Source organism: Charadrius vociferus, unplaced genomic scaffold (assembly GCF_000708025.1).
Source record: "Charadrius vociferus isolate BGI_N301 unplaced genomic scaffold, ASM70802v2 scaffold650, whole genome shotgun sequence".
Taxonomy (NCBI): domain Eukaryota; kingdom Metazoa; phylum Chordata; class Aves; order Charadriiformes; family Charadriidae; genus Charadrius; species Charadrius vociferus.
In genome coordinates, this window is record NW_009646736.1 from 7,026,488 (window position 1) to 7,047,046 (window position 20,559).

The window sequence follows — 20,559 nt, forward strand, 5'->3', positions numbered from 1 at the left end:
CCTGGAAACATGCTGGCCGCATGGCGAAGTGTACTCGCCACCCCCCTCCAAACGTTTTGTCAGTGGTTTCCTTGGCCGCCATCGTGTCCCGATAAAGGTATTCCTGAAAATGTAATGTTGTTCGGGCTTACGAGCGACAAGCCGATGTGGGCCTCCACAGGCCAACAAAACCAAGCCGGCCCTGTCGCCTGTGGGGGTAACGCTGTTGGCTTCAGGACGGCACGGTGCATCCGCTCTGCTTGTGAATGTCATGCCCGTCAAACACGCCATCGCCTCAGTGTTCAGGTTTCCATAGAAAGAGAGTTCATTTGCCTAATCTTAACAGACAAAGCTATTGCACTTTTATCATTAAAGAAACACCCAACAAATCACCAAATGGCTGAAGGTGAGCATGGTGATGATGAAACAGATGCACTGGCCCACCTCCACTCTTTTACTTATTGCAATATGATGTACATTAAAAAAAAATTCTGTAAACAATAGTTTAAATGTTAAAAAGTCATGTAAAATTATAAAATCAGATGGCAGTCTATTGGAATCAATGTGGATTTACACCTTGGAAATACTATTTGAGAACCAAAGGAATAATCCAAAACAAAAATTAGTGCTGAAAGCAGGATTCATGTATTTGAGATCCACCTATATAATCGTCAAATAGACACCTCATTTTTTATCCTAACTGTTTCTATGGGCCTAACAGATGTGCTTTTTTGGAGCCACGTTGGAAAGAAAGAAGGGGGAAAGAAGGGAAAACTTGACCTTGGCTACTGCAACCCTAGGAACTGCATGCTTTTGTTTGGAACCAGAGCAGAAATCAGAGCCTGCATGACATGCCCAGATGCTTTTATGGTTAATTGGGAGAGCCCATTCTTTCTGGACCAGGCAGCACATGCAGCAGGGAGGGAAGCAGAGCAAACCAAAGAAAAAGACTGGGTCCTTGGCCCCAAGGAGCTCCTAGAAGAGAGGTGGCCCAGGAAAGCAGCAATTCGGAAATACTGAAAATGCATTCACACCACGATGAAGCTGCAGTTGCCAACTATAGGAGAAACAGAAAAGACCCTCCAGTTCTTGGGCAATTACTCACGACCTACTTTCTCCTGCCACCTCTGTCAGGCACACAGAGATTCACCAGAGAACAAATATCTTTTGAACGCAGGCAGTATGACCACATTTACGCACACATCCATGAACGGCCTCTGCTCACTCTTCCAAGAACCAACACTACCGCTGCTGATCAGCTTACGTTGGTACATAGGCTGCATTAGCTGAGGGCGAGCAATGCCATGAGTGGGGTGATACTGCAAGTACTTCTACCTTTGTTTTTTAAAACAAGTTCAAGAAATTTGGCCTATGAAAAATGAACATAAAAAAAAAAAAGCTACTTTATCACAGCTATAGTTCTAAGGTAGAAACCAGGTAAATAAGCATTTCAAAAGAGATCCTCAACAGATCAAACTTCACCTCAGATCCAGAACAGCTTAACAGTAACACTTGGAGATACAAAGAAAGCATAATTACAAAGCTGAAAATATAAGAATTAATCAAGAAGAAATTAAATCATAGGAGACGTAGAACACACATAATACCATCAATTGTGAAAGAAATGACAGATTTCTTCAATAAAATCTGAGGGGAAAAAGATAGGACCGTTGGGCATCATTTCAGAATACCATGGAGATGATGTCACGGCTCCCACGGACAGGAAGCAGACAAAGCTTCAGCCTTGAGAATCAAGAGTAAAAGCAGCAGCTGAGAGTCACGTACATACACAGTGCTCTGATAAATCCCAGCCCCGCACCTCACCTCTGTCAGAAGCAGCCAGTTTCACCAGAGACTAATACACAGGGCCCAAAACAGCGCTGTCAGGTGGAAACCAACTGGCATAAAGAAGACGGAACATTCGAGAGAAATCCTAAGAGGCATTTTGTTATCAAAAAGTATATGTAAACAGTAGCAGAGAAGAATGAAAAGAATTAGTGAAAGAAGGCTGTAAATATGCAATAATAAAATAAAAGAAAAGGAAATAGCTGGCAAAGAGATTTCTAATGTATGAGGAAAATAGGTTGAAAGAACTGCGATGTAAACACAGCTCCTACCTATAAGTGCAAGCCCAGACTTTGACTAGAAACTTTCTTGTCATTTTCATTGGTCTCTTGAAAGCTAATTTCATTTTTAACTGTTCTTAGAAAATGCAAGCTTTGCCCCCCCCGAGAGAAAACAGAGCTGAAAGCTACTCAAAATACTGCTTTTAAAGTGACAGATGTGGTCAAGACATCTCCTATCCCCAGAGGCTTCACTTGGGCATTGGCCGATGGAAGGGAAAATGGTTGTGAAACTTCAGAACTGAGCTCCGCCAGCTGTGCAGTGCCCAAGGGCTCTGTCTCTGTCTCGCCCTGCCTCCACAGGCCACTTGGGTTAGAAATGCTACTTTTGTCCAGAAATACCAACTTCAAGGCCTGAACTGGCAGCTGGTGGTTAGCAGGGTCTTCAGCTCTCCTGGTGCTGTTGGCAGGCTGCTTCAGTACTGTATCGCTGTTATGGCGTACTCAACTCTTCAGTCTCTGAACTGCTAAGTAGGAACTCACCCTCAAATCAAAATAATTTTAAATAATAGCATAGTCAGCATGTAATATATTGTGTGTGCATGCACATTATGCTACAGAGGTTAACTCCGGAAACAATTCCTACAAATTTCCCAAGAAACAGTCTCACATTCTTGCTGTTGTGACTCTTCGCTCCTTTGACTTTTGATTTTATCAAGCCTTTTTCATAAAGAATAAAACCTTCATTTTCCTCTGCAACAAGGTCATTTCTTCATGAGAAATTACTCAGTTTGGTTAAGTAGGCATGGAGGAGGAGAGAGAGTTTGTTACTGTTAGCTGTGAGGCCCTGAACATGGGAGCCTAAGGAGTTTTCTTGTCCTACAACTCCAGCAACAGTGAGCAAAACCAGAAAGGGAGCAACTGCAAGCAGTCCTCGCTTCAGCAAATCACTATGAAAAGTGATTTTCCGTAACCTCACAATCAGCTGCCAAACTTAAGGGTTTTTTTTTTCAGACCCAGTGCATTTTCAACAGATCAGCAGTAATATCTGGAATTCAGCTGGCAGATATTTGGGCGAAATTCTACAGGACCTCGGTGGGAGACAACAGCTTCCTGAATTGTTAGCAATCTCCATTCCTTCAGTGCCTATTCTTCAGATGTTTAGATAGTTCTGTTGCAGTCTCAGTAACTCCCTGTCAGTATCTGCCTATCCCTACCTCCTTTTCCCAGTCTCTTTCCTAATTGTCTATAAGAAATCATCATGGGGTTGGCAACTTCCATCTTCCGCAAACCACCAACAATTTTATATTTCAGCATGCATATAGCTGGTGCCACGTGGAATGGAAAGAGGCATAGTTTATTGCATTGCCGGCCCGTCACCGCAGCCAGAGGAACTAGGTCCTGTCGTAGGAATCTGCCTTCTAAACTACAGAAGCTTCTTTCAAGAGACCTTTTTTACATCTTCTAACTACTCTTCCTTTCACTGTCTTTAAGAACATCGTCTGTGGTCCTGCTGTGCTTTGTCTGTCCTTGAACTCACCTCACCTTGCATCTAGGCCTCAAAATCTCTTCTTTTATTCTGGAGCCCTGCTAGAATGCCTTTTCCACAAATGCTAAAAAGGAGCAGCGCTGGTCACAGGAACTTCCTTCCTTAATCTTGCAACACTGAAACTGTTTGTTATACAGTAATAAAATCAAAAGAAAAGAAAAATAACAAGATCGGTCTGTGGAAATCCATGGGACAGAAAGAATTGTCAACATTTAACCAGTAGCAGTATTCCAAGAATTAAAATATCATCATACAAGGATCCTAAGTCCCTTACCTCAATAAAGAACATAAAGAGTTTTCTAACAGGTAATGAATTTGACATATAAGAATCAAAATTCTATTTTGTCTGGGCAAAAGTCAGTCGCTCCCCATGTACTTTCAATAGCAGCAGTCATTAGTCATTTGTTATGAAGAACAAATTAATCCCTCTCCCATTGTATCCTAGCTTTTCCCCTCAAATATCTTTCTAGTTTCATAAAATCTGTCCTCTCTTTGCATTAGAGAGGCAATTCCATACCGCTGTGATTTCACTGCCTGGTTCAAGCGCATACAAACTATAGAATTAAACAGAAGGTTTTGACTTCATGTGGTTATGTCACTGATCTAATTTATTATATCAAAGTAGTAACCCTGAGTTTAGCTTTGATATTAGATAAGTTAAACACCTTTGAGTTAGTAAGTCATGCTTATTTTTTCCAGTTAAATAATTTATCTTGTGTAATTCCTACCTAAAGTACTAGTTTTGAACTATAAATTCAATTTATATCAGTATTTTACATGAGTCAGGGGTAGCTGAAAATAGAAGTTTGTTATTATAGAATAACACTAATAGAAATGAACATTCCAAAGTTATAGAAAGCTTAAAAAATCATTTTCAGTCACAGGAAATATTTTGTTTAGGTGCTTGTGGCTGTTTTAATTTGACCTCAAGTCAATGAAACACTAGAACTAAACTAGAAGTTAAAAAAAGAAATATGTATATTTTTTGCAAAAATACATCAATATGAATGTAAAGGCCCATCTGGCAATAATATGGCATTAAAATGTGCATCACATTGCCTGACTTAGTATGTGTATGCAAGCCTTTAATAAGGGCCTCTTAAGTACTTCAACCCTAATAAGAAATCTTCCATGGACAGTTTATTTCCAAGGAATCAGCCTAAATGTTACTGAAATTCTACTCTCGCCGTCTGAAAATACTTTCTCTTTGGTCGCCTCCCTTTAATTTATCCTCAACTTCAATCAGGACATTTCTTTGAGTTGCTGCCCCAGTCTTGTTATTATGGGTGCGATCCAGCCTGTTGCCGAGACGCGCTGGGCACTCCTCGGGGGTGCTGAGCCCCCGCTGATTTCCTTGGATGCTCAGCACCTTTTGCTATTGAGCACTGAGTCCTTTGGGCTATAGTCATAGTTTCTTCCCCAAGCCACCCAATCAGAAATTACTTTGCTTCATTCACTCATTTATAATTATAGCTATAAACAGCCCATACGAGCAAAAGATTAATAGTGTTAGCAAGCATTTTCAGGGTATAATCAGCTGTCATCCCATAATTACTCAAAAGATTGAATGAGTGGCTTTGAAATTACAAGGAGAGTTACATTCCTTTACTGAGACTGAGCAGCAAGACATGAGTGCGCATGAAAAGCCGTGCTAAGTTTTTGTCTGTGGTCCATCCTTTGGCATTTATGACGTGATTGCTCCAGCCTCAAGGTCCTATCCTGCCCTACAGAAGTCAGTGAGCATCATAAGAGAAGAAATCCTGCTGACCTGGCCTCAAACCAGATGCTGGTGACCTGTGGTATTGCTTCTGTTGGACACAAAGGTCTGATCCCCATTTTCTTCTTTCATTGCATTCATTCTTACGTGATTGATATAGGCATAAGAAACTGAGAATTAAATCCTGCAGAGTGTATCTTGTAAACCCAGCTGATCAGGGATGATCTCGTAAAGATTTCAGTCCCATCACCCAATAAACTATAAAATGCTTCCCAGAGCCTCAAATGAGAGGTGTTGAAATGGACAATTAATCACAATGACTAATTTAAAGTCTTGCTTTTGTTATAGTTTAGGGATGCAGAAAAGAATATAATGGAAAAGGAACTGACATTCAAGAAAACTGGCTAAAAGAAAAATAATTTTAAACATTTACTGTGGGATTAATGGGAACTAGTGGAAAAATGTGTTTCTGAAATTGTCTGAAGTTGGGAGACTATGTGAGTGTTTGTGTCTATGTCAACAAACCATCATAATGTAAAAAATGTTCCTCTGAACTAAGCCTGTGGTATTAAACAGACTGAAGTGTGTCATGTGTATGACCAATAGAGGAGGGGAGGTCAGTATGTGTTTTACAATAGTTACCCTAAAGCCTACATTTTTTGTGATTTCAGAAGCCCAGTGGAGATTCCTAGAGTGGCAATTTGGGAAAACCGCTGGAGCAGAGAAGCATGTCCCACAAGTATTCCCCTACGGGAAGACATCAGATTGCATATTCGCTGTTACTGGAATGGTTTTGGTCTAAGTTTCTTTTCCTGCCCCTGCTCTGGGAGTTTTATGACTGTTCTGCCTGTCCACAATGATCTCATTCTCTCCAGCTGACTTCTATAAGGTAAATAGAAACTGCTGTCTGACACAACCTAATTTTGACAGGTAGGTCTTTTTAGCAATTTAGTTTGATTTATAACAAATTTGCCATTAAATTAATCTTATTTCCTACTTCCTGTGTGATCTAAATGTGGAATCCCAGATGGCTCCAGAGCAACTTCTGGCAGCATTTGTGGAGCGCTGGATTCGCGAGAGAAAGAAAGGAGATGGGCTGGCCATTATTTTGCTGCTGCTGAAGTCCCCTTGAACACAGCCTCCCAGCTTCCACTTTTCAGCAGGCATTGCTGCAGGAAAGGTGACAAAAAGCTAAAAGCCACAGACCTTACTTAATTTAGTGCCTCTCTGGTTGGTCAAAATATCATATGGCTTTGCAATACCTAACTATTTTGCCTCTTGACAAGAAAACCTTTTACAGGGAAAAAGAGGTGGTAGCCAATAAAAACAAGGTGGGGAAAGTAAAAATACTATCTTTAAACGAACGGTTAAATACAGTTACCAGGAAAGCTGAGGTTGTGAGCGGTGTCCCTGACATGAGCAAGAAAGCAAGAAAATCTCATGTCTGAATCAGTAGAATATGCTTTCAAGCTTAGGAACACTTAGGAGCTAAACACTGCCTTTGAGTTTTTGCCTTTTTTTTCTCATCCTCTCTTCCATCTTGTATTGCACATGCACATAGTTTTATCTAGAAAAAAGGGATATAAAGGGAAGTTATGTTCAGATCACTACCAGAAAATTTCCTCTGCAGAGGAGGGGTGACACACTCGTGTACTTAATCACTTTCACTCAGTGACTGGTAGGGTAAGCGTGAGAGCAAAACAGATTCAGACCTTTAACACTAAAATGGCCAGGAGTTACTGAAGCAATGAAAAAGTTTTAGGTTTCAGGCTGTGTACTGTGAAAGTGAAATGCATTCAGTCTGGGTGCTTCTTCTCAATGGTACTCCTTAGGCCAGTGAGCAAAAGTGCCCATGCCTTTGTTTAAGGCTGGGAGCTCAACTGTTCTCAGCTTACACGGGAAGGGGCACAGAGGAGGTGAGGTTTGAATAGCAGCATAGTTTTGATCAATGTGATCCACTCTGCATTCAATACAACTTGCCTATCTGCTGTTCAGGGAATGACTAGAATAAATTGAGAATTTCCAATAGATCCTCAAGAGGGCTCTTTCCAAAAGGTTTGGAAATTTAATTATTTTTTAGCACATCACTCAACAGAAGGCAGAAGGATGGCTGCTTTGAATCTTTGAAATAATTTCTCAGGGAATGCAGTTTGTGCTGCTTTAGTTTGGATGCTCAGGAAGATGAAATCTCTAGCTAAGATAATTCTGATGACTTGTCAAGGTTGGCAAAAGCTGACATTGGCAGTACATCTTGCTCCTGTAGTCTGGGCTTTAGGAGGGTAGTTTCAGAGGTGATCTGGCTGCTTCATTTCCAGATAATCCGAAGCCTGTACTGTTCAAGGCAACATACAGATTGATTCTGCATTAGGGAATGTGATGGAATGAAATTCCTTCCTACTTAAAGAAAACTAAAGAAACTTACTTTATATATCAGAAGAAGGCAGCAACCTCCTCCAGAATGGGGAGGAAGATCGTGATGAATAAATAGCAGGGGTCACAGGTAACCTGGCGGTGTTCCAGCACTGTGAATGGCTGTTCATAAAATTCCAAGCAGAATTAAGAAAGGGGTCAAAACTGCACATAGCCTAAGCATCACATGCTGATGAGCCTGGGTCAGTGTCTTCTGCTCTTCCCTCTTCCTCAGTCTTTCTTCACTTCATCATGAGCATATGTGTAGTATATAAGGCTGTAGCCAAAATCACTTATGTGGGGCTTAGAAGAGGAGAAATCACAATACTCAGCCTAATAGTATCCTCAGGTAAACTGTGCGGGCAGCCTATATTCCAGACTACCTAAAGGAGGAGGGAAACTTGGTAGGCACAGAGCACACATCTCCAGGATGCTCCTACTAAATGGCCAGGTAAAAGCCATCCTGTTGTCATAGCAAAGAAAAGGGGCAGATGCAAGTCCCCTTTCCTTGTATCCCTGTACCAATGTAAGGATATTCTTGCCTTTGAGATATTTACACATTAACAACGTTCTTTGATGTAGCCGGAAAGAAATAAGGAAAAACTTATAGCCTCTATATCTGACTCTGGCAGGCAGCTACCTAGCAAATTATCACCTCTGCAAAACCCTTCCTTACAGAAAAGTCTTATTAATGTTGTTGTCTCATTGTGCTTACGTTCTGCCTGCTAGAACTCAGAATTCTGCTGAAATAAGGCCTGCAGAACTCACCGTGGCTCAGCTGTAATGCTCCCCACGTGTAGTGGAGATTATCGAAATTACTTATTCTTGCATTCAGGTTCTCAGAGTGTGTTTTGTACACCTGATTCAGGAAAAAAAAAAAAAACAAACCAGTAATAAGTAATACTACTCTTGTTACTCTGCTTGGAAAGGCTATGTAAACATTTGTGTTAAGCTACTAAGTTGCTTCTAACCAGATAGATTTGATACAAATTATAAACAAAAAAAAAAAAAAGAGGATCCTTTACACCAGTCATTTTCATATTATTTCCTTTTCATGTATCCTCATTTTCAAGATGCTCCTTCTTCACTTTTTCTACCAAAATATGCTCATGCAATGTAGCCAGAGCTATATCAGTACTGTATCAGCCTGGTCTCAGTATAAAAGCTCTGCAGGTCCCTACATATTTCATCCTCTGTGTTTCATGACAGGGACACGTGACTATATTTAGCTCAGTCCCCTTCTTTTGTGTATAATCTTTTGTTCTGCCAGCTCTGTGTGGAGATGACTCAACCGTCTCTAAGTCCGCCAGTCTGCTCCGACCTGGAACAGGGCTCAGAAACATCAACACACCTTCCCAGCCCTTGGGTAAATGCCTCCAGCCATGAGTACAGCATTTCCAGTCGCGTGGCCTTCATCATTTTTGCAAGATCCTTTTGAAGCTGTTGGTTCATGAGATGCGGGAGTCAGATCTCAAGACTGTGGATCACTTCATCCTCTCACTTTGCATGTATTTTTAGGCTAGCCAGTTGGAGTATTTGTCCCTAAACTGAACGCAGATCGAGGGAGTTGTTGGATCAGGCCCTGGCGGTTAGTGCCATCTGAAAGATTTCAAGCTGCCAGATACTATAGAAGCCATGGTTTCCAGTTCTCAAAATAGGGTCCATGAAAGTCACTTGGAACTTGTATTGTGTACAAGAAACTAGGAGCTACTACAAATGTCACTCATTTCTCATCCCAAGGCAAGGCAATTTTTTTTTTCAACCTTGCCTTCCTAAATAGCACATCCATATTATAAACACCTTTGGAAGTTTTTCAAGATAAAAAGTGTTTAGTGAACATCTTTCCTTTAGACAGGAACATGAATTAACCCTAGTAGATTATTATTAACTCAGTTTTATTATTGCTATCAGTTTGGTAAATTTGGTATTGTTTGACTCCAGAGGAGCATCAGACACATTGCGCACAGCATTGTAGTGACGCTCTGCAAAAGCCAACCGAGCACCACCCAGGCTAGCAGGGGACTAGCAATCTGAATGATGATGTTGAGACTATTATTAAATATTTACTGAGCCGTCAGGACTCCTCAAATCACTACATAAAGCTGTTGTGAGGTATTAGTATTGCCACAGGCTATTCATGTTACTCAGTTTTAAGGTTCACCCCTCTAGAGATAATAGTGATAACCTTCCCAGCTTTCCAATCTAAAGAATAGAATACTTGGCTCCCAAAACAAAATATAATCTCTAAATTAGACCATGTTTGAAGTAGCCACCAAAGCCAGAGAGCACACTATGATGCAATTTCCAAAGGAAAACGAAGACAAGATAAAGGCAGAAAAAATTCCCCTCTAAATCACAGAAATTCAAGAAAAGTCATATACTCCTAAAGCCAGATTTCTGCAAAATCTCAATTGCAGTCTCTTTCTCTTCTTTGTACCTCAGGTGTCTTTTTCCAAATTGGTGTCAGAGAGGATGAAGATTCTCATAGTAAGAGCAGGCTATTTAATCCTGCTCTTCATACCTTTCTGCTGCTGTTCGTGAGCAGCCCAGCTTGCTGTATATCAGTATGCATTTGTTCTGTTGAATTATTACAAATAATTCTCTAGTTCTCAAACATAATTCCAGGGGTTTATTCACCGCATGCTCTAGGACTATAATTGAGATGGCTGATGGTGCAGCTGCATACAAGCTTCCATAAACAAACGCTGTGCATTCGAACTCAACTGCACGTAGGCCATCCACACATTTTTTCCACTCTGGCTGTTTCTCCCTGCAGCCAATTGGGGAAGATGTTTTGTTCGTAACTCCACCGTAGATTACTCCACATCAGACCGACGACTGATTGGAGTGAGGAAAAAGCTAATGGTTAAATGTCCATGGTTTTCAGCCGGCGTGCCAAGAGCCTCAGAAGAGATGCACTCCCCCTCTCTTTGGAAAAGATCAGCGCTCCCAGGCTGACCACAGCCGAGCTCTGTTTGTGGGAGTGTGTACTCTTCACCTCTCAAAGACAGGGAAATTACTGCAGCATTTGAAATTTCACTGGCTGTGTTAGCTTTTCGTATAGTGCGGAGAGGGGATATTAGGCAGGGATTCGCTTTACAATCACCGTTTATATCATTTACTCTTTTTTTTTTCATCCCAGAGAAAGCCTAACCTTTTTCCCATGGAATTTCTCTTAAGTGAGTCACGGAAGTCAACTGTTGCCCAGGCACTTACAGGAAAGATGGATTTACATTTTATGTGCATTTTTAGGAACACTCTTCTGTCACACCATACATCTCAATGACTAAATTAGGTCATTTCTTTGCTTTTTTCCCTCTTTGCATTGTAGAGGAAAACAGACGTGATTTATCAGTCTGTCATTATGGAGGAAGCTTAATTCTGAGTTTGCCCATCCACTTTAAACTCCACACAAACCTCAGTCTGTGATTCCCATCATTTTGGGGCTCCATAACTGAGAGCATGACTGGGCAGAGAAAGGCTTTGATACTTTGGTGATTAAACATTTTAAAAACACCTAATTTAGATGATAGATGGATTACGGCAAGAAAGCAGCATTTCTCTGTGGTGTGGTCTCCCCATAACCCTCTGAAAATACTTGGCAGTAAGCAAAGATTCAGAAAACAGGTACTAGCAAATATGCTTTGTTTCTCTACGTACGCTGTGCCTGAGATGGCCGTTCATGACAAGTCACTGTGGGACAGCATGTGTCACTGGCAACAGGACCTACAGCCAGTCCACACCACCTTGGTCCTCCCCAGCTGCCCCAAGATTGCACCCTATAGCAGGGCTATAGGGAACCCTGTGCCTTTTCAGCAGTGATAAAGGAAGCGAATACTGCTTTTAAGGAGGTGATTCCCATGAATGCTTTCCAGACTTCTACAGATTTTAAATTTGTGGACTAAATTCTTAGTTTTGCTTGAAAACTCATTCAGGACTTGCATATGTAAACTTTTAAACCAAAGTAACGTTTTGCTCTAGTAATCTGCTCCATTATTAGCAAGGAATTTATGTGACTTAGAAGAAACTTAATTGCTGGTCCACAGGCACAGAAATCACCAGTAAACAGGGCTCTGTCTAACTAAGTCTAATACAATCATTAATTCAAGTATCATTATTTAGAGAATTCCATCATATATGAAAATATAAAAGCCTTAAGCACAAAATTCCTAGGTTAACAGGAGCTTCTTCATAATTCTATGTGGCTGCTTTCTTTTCTCTCTTTTAGGAGAAAAATATTATAGTTCTTATATTTTAACGTGAGAAGAGACACTTGATCAGCTGTTCGGACCAGAATGTCACACTCATTGCATTCCTCTTTCATACCCTCATATTACAGCCAAGAACATGAGTTAGATTAAAACATTTTTGTCCTCAGCCAAGTAAACTGTTGACGGCATGCTGACAGCCTGTTAACAGCAACCAGCTATTAGTGGAATTGCTGTGGGAGTCTGTAGGAAGGCATTTGCAAATGCTTTATCAATACAGGTTTACCTCAGCAGCAAAAAGGACAGACAGCATCAGTTGTTGTGGCCTGCGTGGGTATGCCATGTTCTTCCTCATAGCCAAAGAAAAAGCACTTGAATCAATATGAATTGCAGGTGAATAGCTCAGGTGGAGCAGAAAGTGGTGGTCTCAGTGAAGGGATGAAGTTTCAGGAATTGCAACAGTTTTTCATGGACCTGTAATCTGACTGCACCAAAGCACATCTTCAAGGAAAGCACTCATCAAGCTCTCTTATCCAGTCACTCCAGGCTGCAGCTTGATTATGCTGAGATTTCAAGCCCTGATATTTTTGGCACCCTTCTCTTGCTTTTTTTTTTTTCCCATTTTCAGCAGGTATATTTGTACTTTTAAATGGTCAAATTCTAATCTTAAATGTAAATTAAGCAAAAATCCCCTAAATCTCTACCTGGATAGAAATACTGGTATGTCTGGGTCTGAGCTGAGACGCAGAGATTTATCAGCGGTGCTAGGTACCCTCTGGCCCAGGCAGCTAATTGCCTTTGATTTCACCAAGCTTTGGCTCAATAGGATTTTGAAGTCAAACATATTTCATAGATGTTTACACCTCATTACATCTTTTTGAAGAGATAAAAACTTGATGAGTGCATATTTCTGTTTGTAAATTTGGCTTTAGTTTATCTGATAGTGAAAGCTTTTGCTAAATTTTACCACATAATTACTGAAGTGCAAATCCCCAGGGAAAACAATTTGCTGTAAAGATTTCATATTTGCAGCTTAAGAGGTGTTGATTAGTTGATGTTTTACTGTGGCACCACATTGTAGTAGCTCCCTTAAAGCATACACAACTACTGATATTTTTATAATTTATTTTTCATTACTTTTCTTTAATATGCACTTTTGCACAAATTCCTTCAACTAAACTTACTGCTTAGAAAGTTGAACACTGTAAATGGAGCACAATGTAGATAAATTCAGTTGATTTATTCAACAGAGATTTTACCTTCCACTCTTGCTCTCTTCTCTACCACTAAAACATTAACTATTTGCTCTTTTCCTTTTTTTCCCATGGAAAAACGTGTGCTGCAACGCACAGGTAAGTTCTTGTTCATTTCAATGGCTGGCTTTAATTCTTGGTGCATTTTAATATTAGCTTACTACCTCTCTTGGTCTTTCCAAAGTTTGTTCAGTGGAAAAAGAGGACAGGGCACAGTGAGCCCTTGTCTGTGTTGAACAACTTCGCTTGTATTTCTTTTCTGTCCCAATCTGGCAACAAGCAGAATACGGACATAAACAGAGTGCCGGCAAGCTCAGCCTCAGTCCACTGAAAGACCTATATTTTCCAGGAGCCACAAATTCTGCTCCCTGAAAAATGAGAAATTTGTGACACAATGAAGCAGTGTGCCTTGGTTCCTTTGTACAGCTATACTCAGTGGGATAAAAAAAACAGTTTTATACCTGTTAAAATTTTTTATACCATTTAAAAAGCAGCACTGGCTGCAGGAGTAAAAGAAGACAGGATTTAGCTGCTAACATTTAGGTCTTTGGCAAACATACACAACCCTTGCAGTATTAGGATTCGTTTTGTTCAAATATCCCAGGCCAAGTCTTGCTCTGTGTCATACTGTGTGGCTGGAGAGAGCCGCAGTAAAACCAGGAGACAGAGTCTGAGCTGAAACATCATCTGGGGGGATTGGGAAGGATCATAAAGAACTGAAGGAGCAACTTCCAGAATGTAAAGACTGTTGGAGTGAGCTCATCAGTGATGTACACAACAGCTCAGTCGTATAGCAGGGTATAGCTACATAGAAAGCAGACCAGCACAAAGCAGTGCTTGTGCGAGTTCAGATACTTTGGGAGGTTGTGCTGTTAAAATCGTGCCAAAAAAATTCCCGACGTTTGGGAGGAACTGCACACTTACACGAAAGGGACTATACTTCAGAGCAGAACACACAGCCAGGATCTCAGTTACGGCGCTCTATTGCACTGACGTGCTGGTTATACATAACACCAGCAAAACCTTGCTTTGAGCCACGAAGTCAAGGCAGCCCCAAAGTCTGTAGTGTCTTTGGGGTCAAAACATATGACTGGGTCATTTAAATTAGAAAGGTACCTTTCATTTATACTTTTCTTCTTATGAATAGCTTTAATTATAGCCTTCACCACAAACCCCAGCTTCCCCAGTTAGCCTGGCAGTTTCCACGCAGCATTTGCCACCCACCGCTCGCTCCTGGGGCTCGGTGCCAGCTCACTGCATCACCACAATGCCACCACCTCGGGGCCAGCGCTGTCTCCCAGTGTCTCTCTGTATGCAGTGCTATGGCAGTGTTGCAGCATTCGACCACCTACCTTTGAAATACGCCTTTGTCCGTGCTCCTTGCAGTCCTGACGTACAGCTGCAGAGGCATTTTCCTGTTGCTGAACATCTCCGTGTCACTCCCTCTCTGTGGCGCACACAACGAGGAACAGGAGGCTCCTGACCAGAAGGTGGCCAGGCCAGCAGTCCCTGCATTGCACTAGCCCGCTCCCCAGCCGTTTTTTGGTATGCATTTGTAAGTTGAGTTGCTGTGGTGTTGGTGTGTACAGCACCAGCTCAGGCTCCTGCCCGGCCTCGGACCAGTTGCTGTTTGCTCCTCAGTAAATGGCCATCAACAAAGGAGAAATACTGACTTCCTCAGCTGCTGCCAGCTGCCCTGGTTCAATAACTCGGTCAGCTAAAGGCTAAACCAGGCGAGGCACGAGCAGCAAATTAAAATTAACAAAAAAAAAAAAAAAACCACCAAAAAAAACCCCAAAAACCAAAAAGACACAACCAAAACCTGGGAGGAAGCCCAGAGCAGATTCCCAGGCCTGCCTGGCCATAGCTCGCCTGTCCCTCGCCCTCTCCTCCACCACCCCACTGTGCTCACGGTCAACACCACAGCCAAGCACACCGAAGCCATCTCACGTCTAGGGGGCTAAATGCACCTCAGATGTAAATCAGTAACATTAAACCAGCAGTGAAATTAGGCTGTTTGCCTCAACATACCCTGCTGTGATAATTATTAACTTTTTTCATTACGTAGTAAATTATGTCAGAAATCATAAGTACAATTCAAAATTCTACCAAGCCTAATGCAACTTTAAGGACATTACACAGTATTTTATTTTTTTTTTAAATCAAGCATGGTTTAACATACTTTCACATGCATTTTTAATTTTCCTAGTGGCACGTAATTGCATTTGAAGCTCAAGATTTTGCAGCTTTGGTGGGAAAGACACATCTAGCTTTCCACACTCATGTAGGGAATACATACTTTGGAGATAGTGTAATCTGAAATTCTTCCACTGAGAAAATCAGAATGACAACTAGTGAAACCGCCTGTGAAGCTCACAGTGAGGTTTTAAGCAGTGAAAACATAATTCCTGTGCTTGCACTGCCACCTATTGCCACCTATTGAAAAATAGGAGACATGCATCGTCGATTCCTGTTCTCATCTGTTCGCTCTCTGTTTTTCGTTGCAATCCTTTCATGTATATTTTGTATATATAAAATCAGCAATGTGTCCCTATGAGTGGTGACAAGGAGCTACTAGAGTCCTACAGCGATCTGATCCAGTATACATGCATAGTATGTGTAAGTATCTATACCATGTGTGACAGATGCACTCCACCCCGTAACCAACAGTAGTTTGGTACATGCTCCAAAGGAGGTGAAGGCCTGAGCCATAGCCGGGCCAAGAGCTCCTCTAGTTTCAATCTGTTCAATGAAAACCCACAAAGGAGCAGAGTGACACAGTGAGCAAGAATGTATGTGAGCTTGGAACACCGATTGTGCCATTAATGCATCAATAGTGAGTGGCTTTTCCAAGACTCATTTATCAAGGTACAAAGAAAGTTGTGGGCACAAGGAGTCTCATGCATACCTTTCCCATTGCAGGTAATTTGACTACAAGCCCACCACTTCATCCCATAAGTATGACAGCCTTAGCGAGCCTTCTTTGAGCTGTCCCTGCTGGGCAGTGTGGCTGCATGGTGGTGATGTCCCCTTGAGCTGGGACACCTCTCAAGGTTGCTCGTTGAGGCAGAGAGATATTTCACCAACGGCAGATCTTTGATAAGCGACCGATACTGTGCATAGTCTTGTAGTATGGTAACTTTGATTTGTGCCTTGGTAACTCTGATTTTGTCTTGGTAGTTTTGAATCATTGTTCAGATGATTGCGTCATACAGTAGCAGAGTGAGCCCGCCATTGAACTCTGCTAAGTCGCACTTTTACAACATCATATTAAAACCGCTTTTGCTAATACCTTTGACAGTGGTTCTTTAAGCTATCTAAATCACCCTGTTGCAACATCATGAAAGCATATACAGAGCCTTGGACGTACACAACGGAATTCTCCACTAGCTGAGCTCTTCCCTCCACCCTGGGAGAGCTGGAGCTTTTTGCTATTCTCAACCTCTTGTTATTTTCTGTGGGGTTCTTCTATCTTTTTTACCTCCTGTCTCACTAATTTTCAGATCAAATCTTTTCTTTTTGCTTGAAGTAGCTTCTTCAGCTTGTGGTGTAGTGGTGGTTTCCCCTCTGGCAACCTGTATTCATTTCCTTGCCCTCATCTGGTGAGATTCCCTTATCTGCAAGTTCTTCTGATTCCACAACATCTTCCCTTCATTGTCCTTTTACCTTTATCATTTATCAATTTCGTAAATACTTCTGTCACAAATTATTCACATTCCTAGTCATACAATGCCCATTAGTAGTCAAACACTTAAGCTAGGCAATTTTACAACACATTCCCTTGAACAAGTATTTGATTTTCTTTGTTAGCCCTAGCATTTCCAGTGAATCACCCTTGCATCTGCAGTAAATGAGCTTAATTCCATCCACAAAAACTAGTTGCTTTCTCCTTCCCTTACTCACTTTTTCTTGTGCAGTCCCTGCTCCTGCTGTCAGCTTCTCAGCTTTGGTCAAAGTTATTCTCATTAGTAAAACCAAGATGAGGTACGTGAGGGATGTGAGGCCTGTCCTTGGGCCTACAAAATGACCCAAAGAGGCCTTTTTATAAACTTTTCTAATATGAATTAAAGTGTTTTTAGGAGACCAACTGTAATACAATATACTTTAAAACAATGCTCCTCCTCTTCCCAATCAGCAAAATTATTCTCTCTTCTCAATTAGCAGAAGAACAATCTTGCTTAAGACTAGAGGAGGAGTAAAATAGTTTTTCTTTTACTTTTTTTTTTTCCACTTATAATTTGTGTTGCTGGAAACTGGAATTAACTATGCTTTTCTACTGGGAAACATCATATAAATTATGGCTTTCTGTGCCGTATAGACCCTAGGGTGTCATTAAGTGACTGCATCTCCTGTACAGCTAGAGGTGAAAAACTTACGGGGATGATACAGATGGAAAGGTCATTAACAGAACTAGAGAAATCCATCTGCAACTCTCACTCTGTAAAGGTTTTATGTAAGAGCTCTAGCTAACTGAGATGGTATCGAATAACAGGCGGCATGCTGAAAGTCTTCTAATGTCTCCAAAACCTGGATTTATGCATAGGGAGATAAATCATTGTATTGCTTATAGCCTGATGGATGAAGAGTGGAGAGTTCTAGAGTCTGGTAATTTATTAAATATGGAAGCTGTTATAGGTTCTTTCAAAATAAAGAAAGAGAGCTCAAAGAATGATTTTTTTCTGCATTCAGCACAATGAGTTTCAGAAAAGAGCAAGCGAGTACAGCTGTCTCCAGAAGTTCTGGAAAATTTAAGGAATAAGCATTTTTCAATTAAATATCACGAGGAAAAAGTGAACGAGATTACAAAGGTGATAAGATATTATTTGGTTAACTAAAGAGTTAACGCTTGATAGCTTTAGTTAGGAATTCTCATGCAATATTTTTATCTTCATGAGAAACTGAACCATTTCACAACAGAAAAGTTTATGAGCTGTGTAACCAGTATCAGAGCTATCCAATTACCCAACTGATGGAAAAATTCCCCAACTCCAATGCTCTCTCTGTCCTTTTATGATCTGAGGTTGTGGAACTTCTTTCCTGTTCTTACTGCAATTCTGGCAAATCTAAGAGGCTTAGTTTGAACATCTTACACCTTACTTACCATGTAGCTGGATTCACATACTGATTTCCCTTGGGCTACCTAATTCTTTACCTTATTTACTATCTTTGCTAAATACACGGTAAAGGAATAAGCTGTAGCATTTTGATCCCTAGGCTGAAGCAGCGCAAAATCAAAAAATCTAAATGACAACAGCACAATTTACACAACTTCATTGTTGGGTTTCACTGTATTTGAGAAACCTGTTTGTAAGCAAAGATATCTTTGCTTTGATTACACTTTACAGAACTGTTACCGCTTGCAACTGCAATTCTCCCTAAGATACAAGAATTGCAACATTTTTTTCCTACACATCTTGATGTGAAACTGATCATTCTTGACTGTTTGCAATCTCACATTCTTCCCTTACTGCTCTACAGAGATGTACGTGAATTTTTCTACGTAATTTTGTCTGCAAGGTTGTTGGGACAATGGTGCTTCCAGGACTTACGGAGAATACCTAAGCACAACATTTGAACATAAAAATTTGAATTATTTGGAGGAATGAAAATAAAGTCTCCTGGCTATGTCCCATTAGCCCAGCTCCTAATACCTTACTTAAATTTGCATACACTCCGCAGTTTATTGTCAAGGGATGAATTCATGATGCAAAATGCTTTTCAGCATAGGCAAAGGCATCACTCTTTTGCCTACTTGCAAAATATTATTCCACCCGTTCTTCAAACAGCCACAAACAGACCTCACTCTAATGCAAAAAGTAAATTTAGATTCTATGCATGACCTGCCAAGGAATTAAAGAGGTATTCTCAAATCTCCCCAAAAACATATTTATGGAATATTTGAGTAACTCTGCTCTCTGTTGAAAGTGCAGCTATTGAACGTGCTTGAGCCTGGGACTTCAGAGCTACAGGCATAACTGAAGCTGTGTGTCATCCCTTGCAGGAAAAATAATAGTGATGGGCTCAGCCGTATGAATCCCTACAGGACAGGTCTGGTCCTGGGTGTGTTACTTCAGTTTCTATACATGTAGCATCTATTCCTAACCGAAGCAATCAAACTTTTAGCAGATTTTAACAAGACTGAATTTCCAGTATCTCATTAATAGCTGGCCAATAAAGCACAAAATATGTTCAAAATAACAATAATTTAAGTCCCTAAGAACAGTGCTGATGAATCAAAAATGCACTTCCAGAAATCCCTGTTATTAAAGGCACCATATTCAATAACTTTTGTCTTTAGCAGCAGAAGCTGACTTTAACAAGGCATAACATACAATTTTAAAGACTTTCAGAACAGTATAGATTGTCGTCATGAGTTTGTAAAACTCTTACAACATCAAAGAGAGTCCAAGTAGGTAGCAGCAATGGCACTCCACTTTTCTTCTGCTATTTCACTGGCCAGGAGCAATCAAGAAATTGACAATAGTGAACAAAAGGAATCTTTAGCAGAATTAGAATACAACTGAAAATATTGGCAAGGACCTCTCCCCATAACTGTATCCCAAGAACCGCTATATGCACATGCTTGTGTGAAGCTGGAGTAAGAAATTGCAACTTCATCCATTGCTTGCCCATTTAAATAAAGCTATAAATGCTAAAAAATAGACCTGCCATTTCACGCATCTGCTTTTGAAGTGGAATTATTCTGTTTATTATTCCTGTGCCCTCATGCCTACAGGCAGACTTAGAATCTGTGAAATCCATGGACTAAAAGAGGACTGGAGAAACTGAAATGTAAGTAACTAGTTTTTCCTTGCCTCAGGAAAAATCACACTCATGCACAAAGCAATTACCAAAGGCTTATTAAACAGAAGCAGGCATTTATATTTCCTGTCTCCTCTAAACTTCTGTTGGTGAAAATCAAAGCCTTAAGTTTCCAAACGACCCAAATTATGAAACTAAGTTACACTAACAGAGTCATATTTGGCAGCAGATTTATCACTAGATTTATACAATTTTACAGTGATTTCTGATACTTCTGTTCACTTAGATCACTTTGTTTTGAACCTATATATTTGATAAGAAGTTGGAAACAACAAAATGTGAACACCAAGGCAAAACTACCAAAGAAGGATACACAGAAAATTATCAGGATCTCTTTATTAGGTTCATATCTTGTATTAATATTGAATATAAAAGTAGTCCTCTTTTTTACGTGTTAAAGTAACTACAAGGAGTTATTTTACAATTCCAAATTTCTTGGGAAAAAAAGGTTGCTATATATTTCTATAAATTACAGCATTGATCTGTACAGACAAAGCATTCTTATTTGCATGCGACAAATTATTTCATCAGATTATTCCCCCCCCCCAAAAAAAAATAG

General features: G+C 40.6%; 1 protein-coding gene across 1 annotated transcript in view; it reads right to left on the reverse strand.

Moving 5' to 3' along the window:
* Positions 1-270, reverse strand: part of PLOD2 (procollagen-lysine, 2-oxoglutarate 5-dioxygenase 2) — a 59,010-nt gene extending 58,740 nt beyond the window's left edge. Inside the window, exon 1 of the mRNA XM_009890407.1 lies at positions 132-270. Coding sequence (XP_009888709.1) covers positions 132-270 — 139 coding nt within the window. The remainder of the gene's footprint in view (positions 1-131) is intronic.
* Positions 271-20,559: the final 20,289 nt, after the last annotated feature.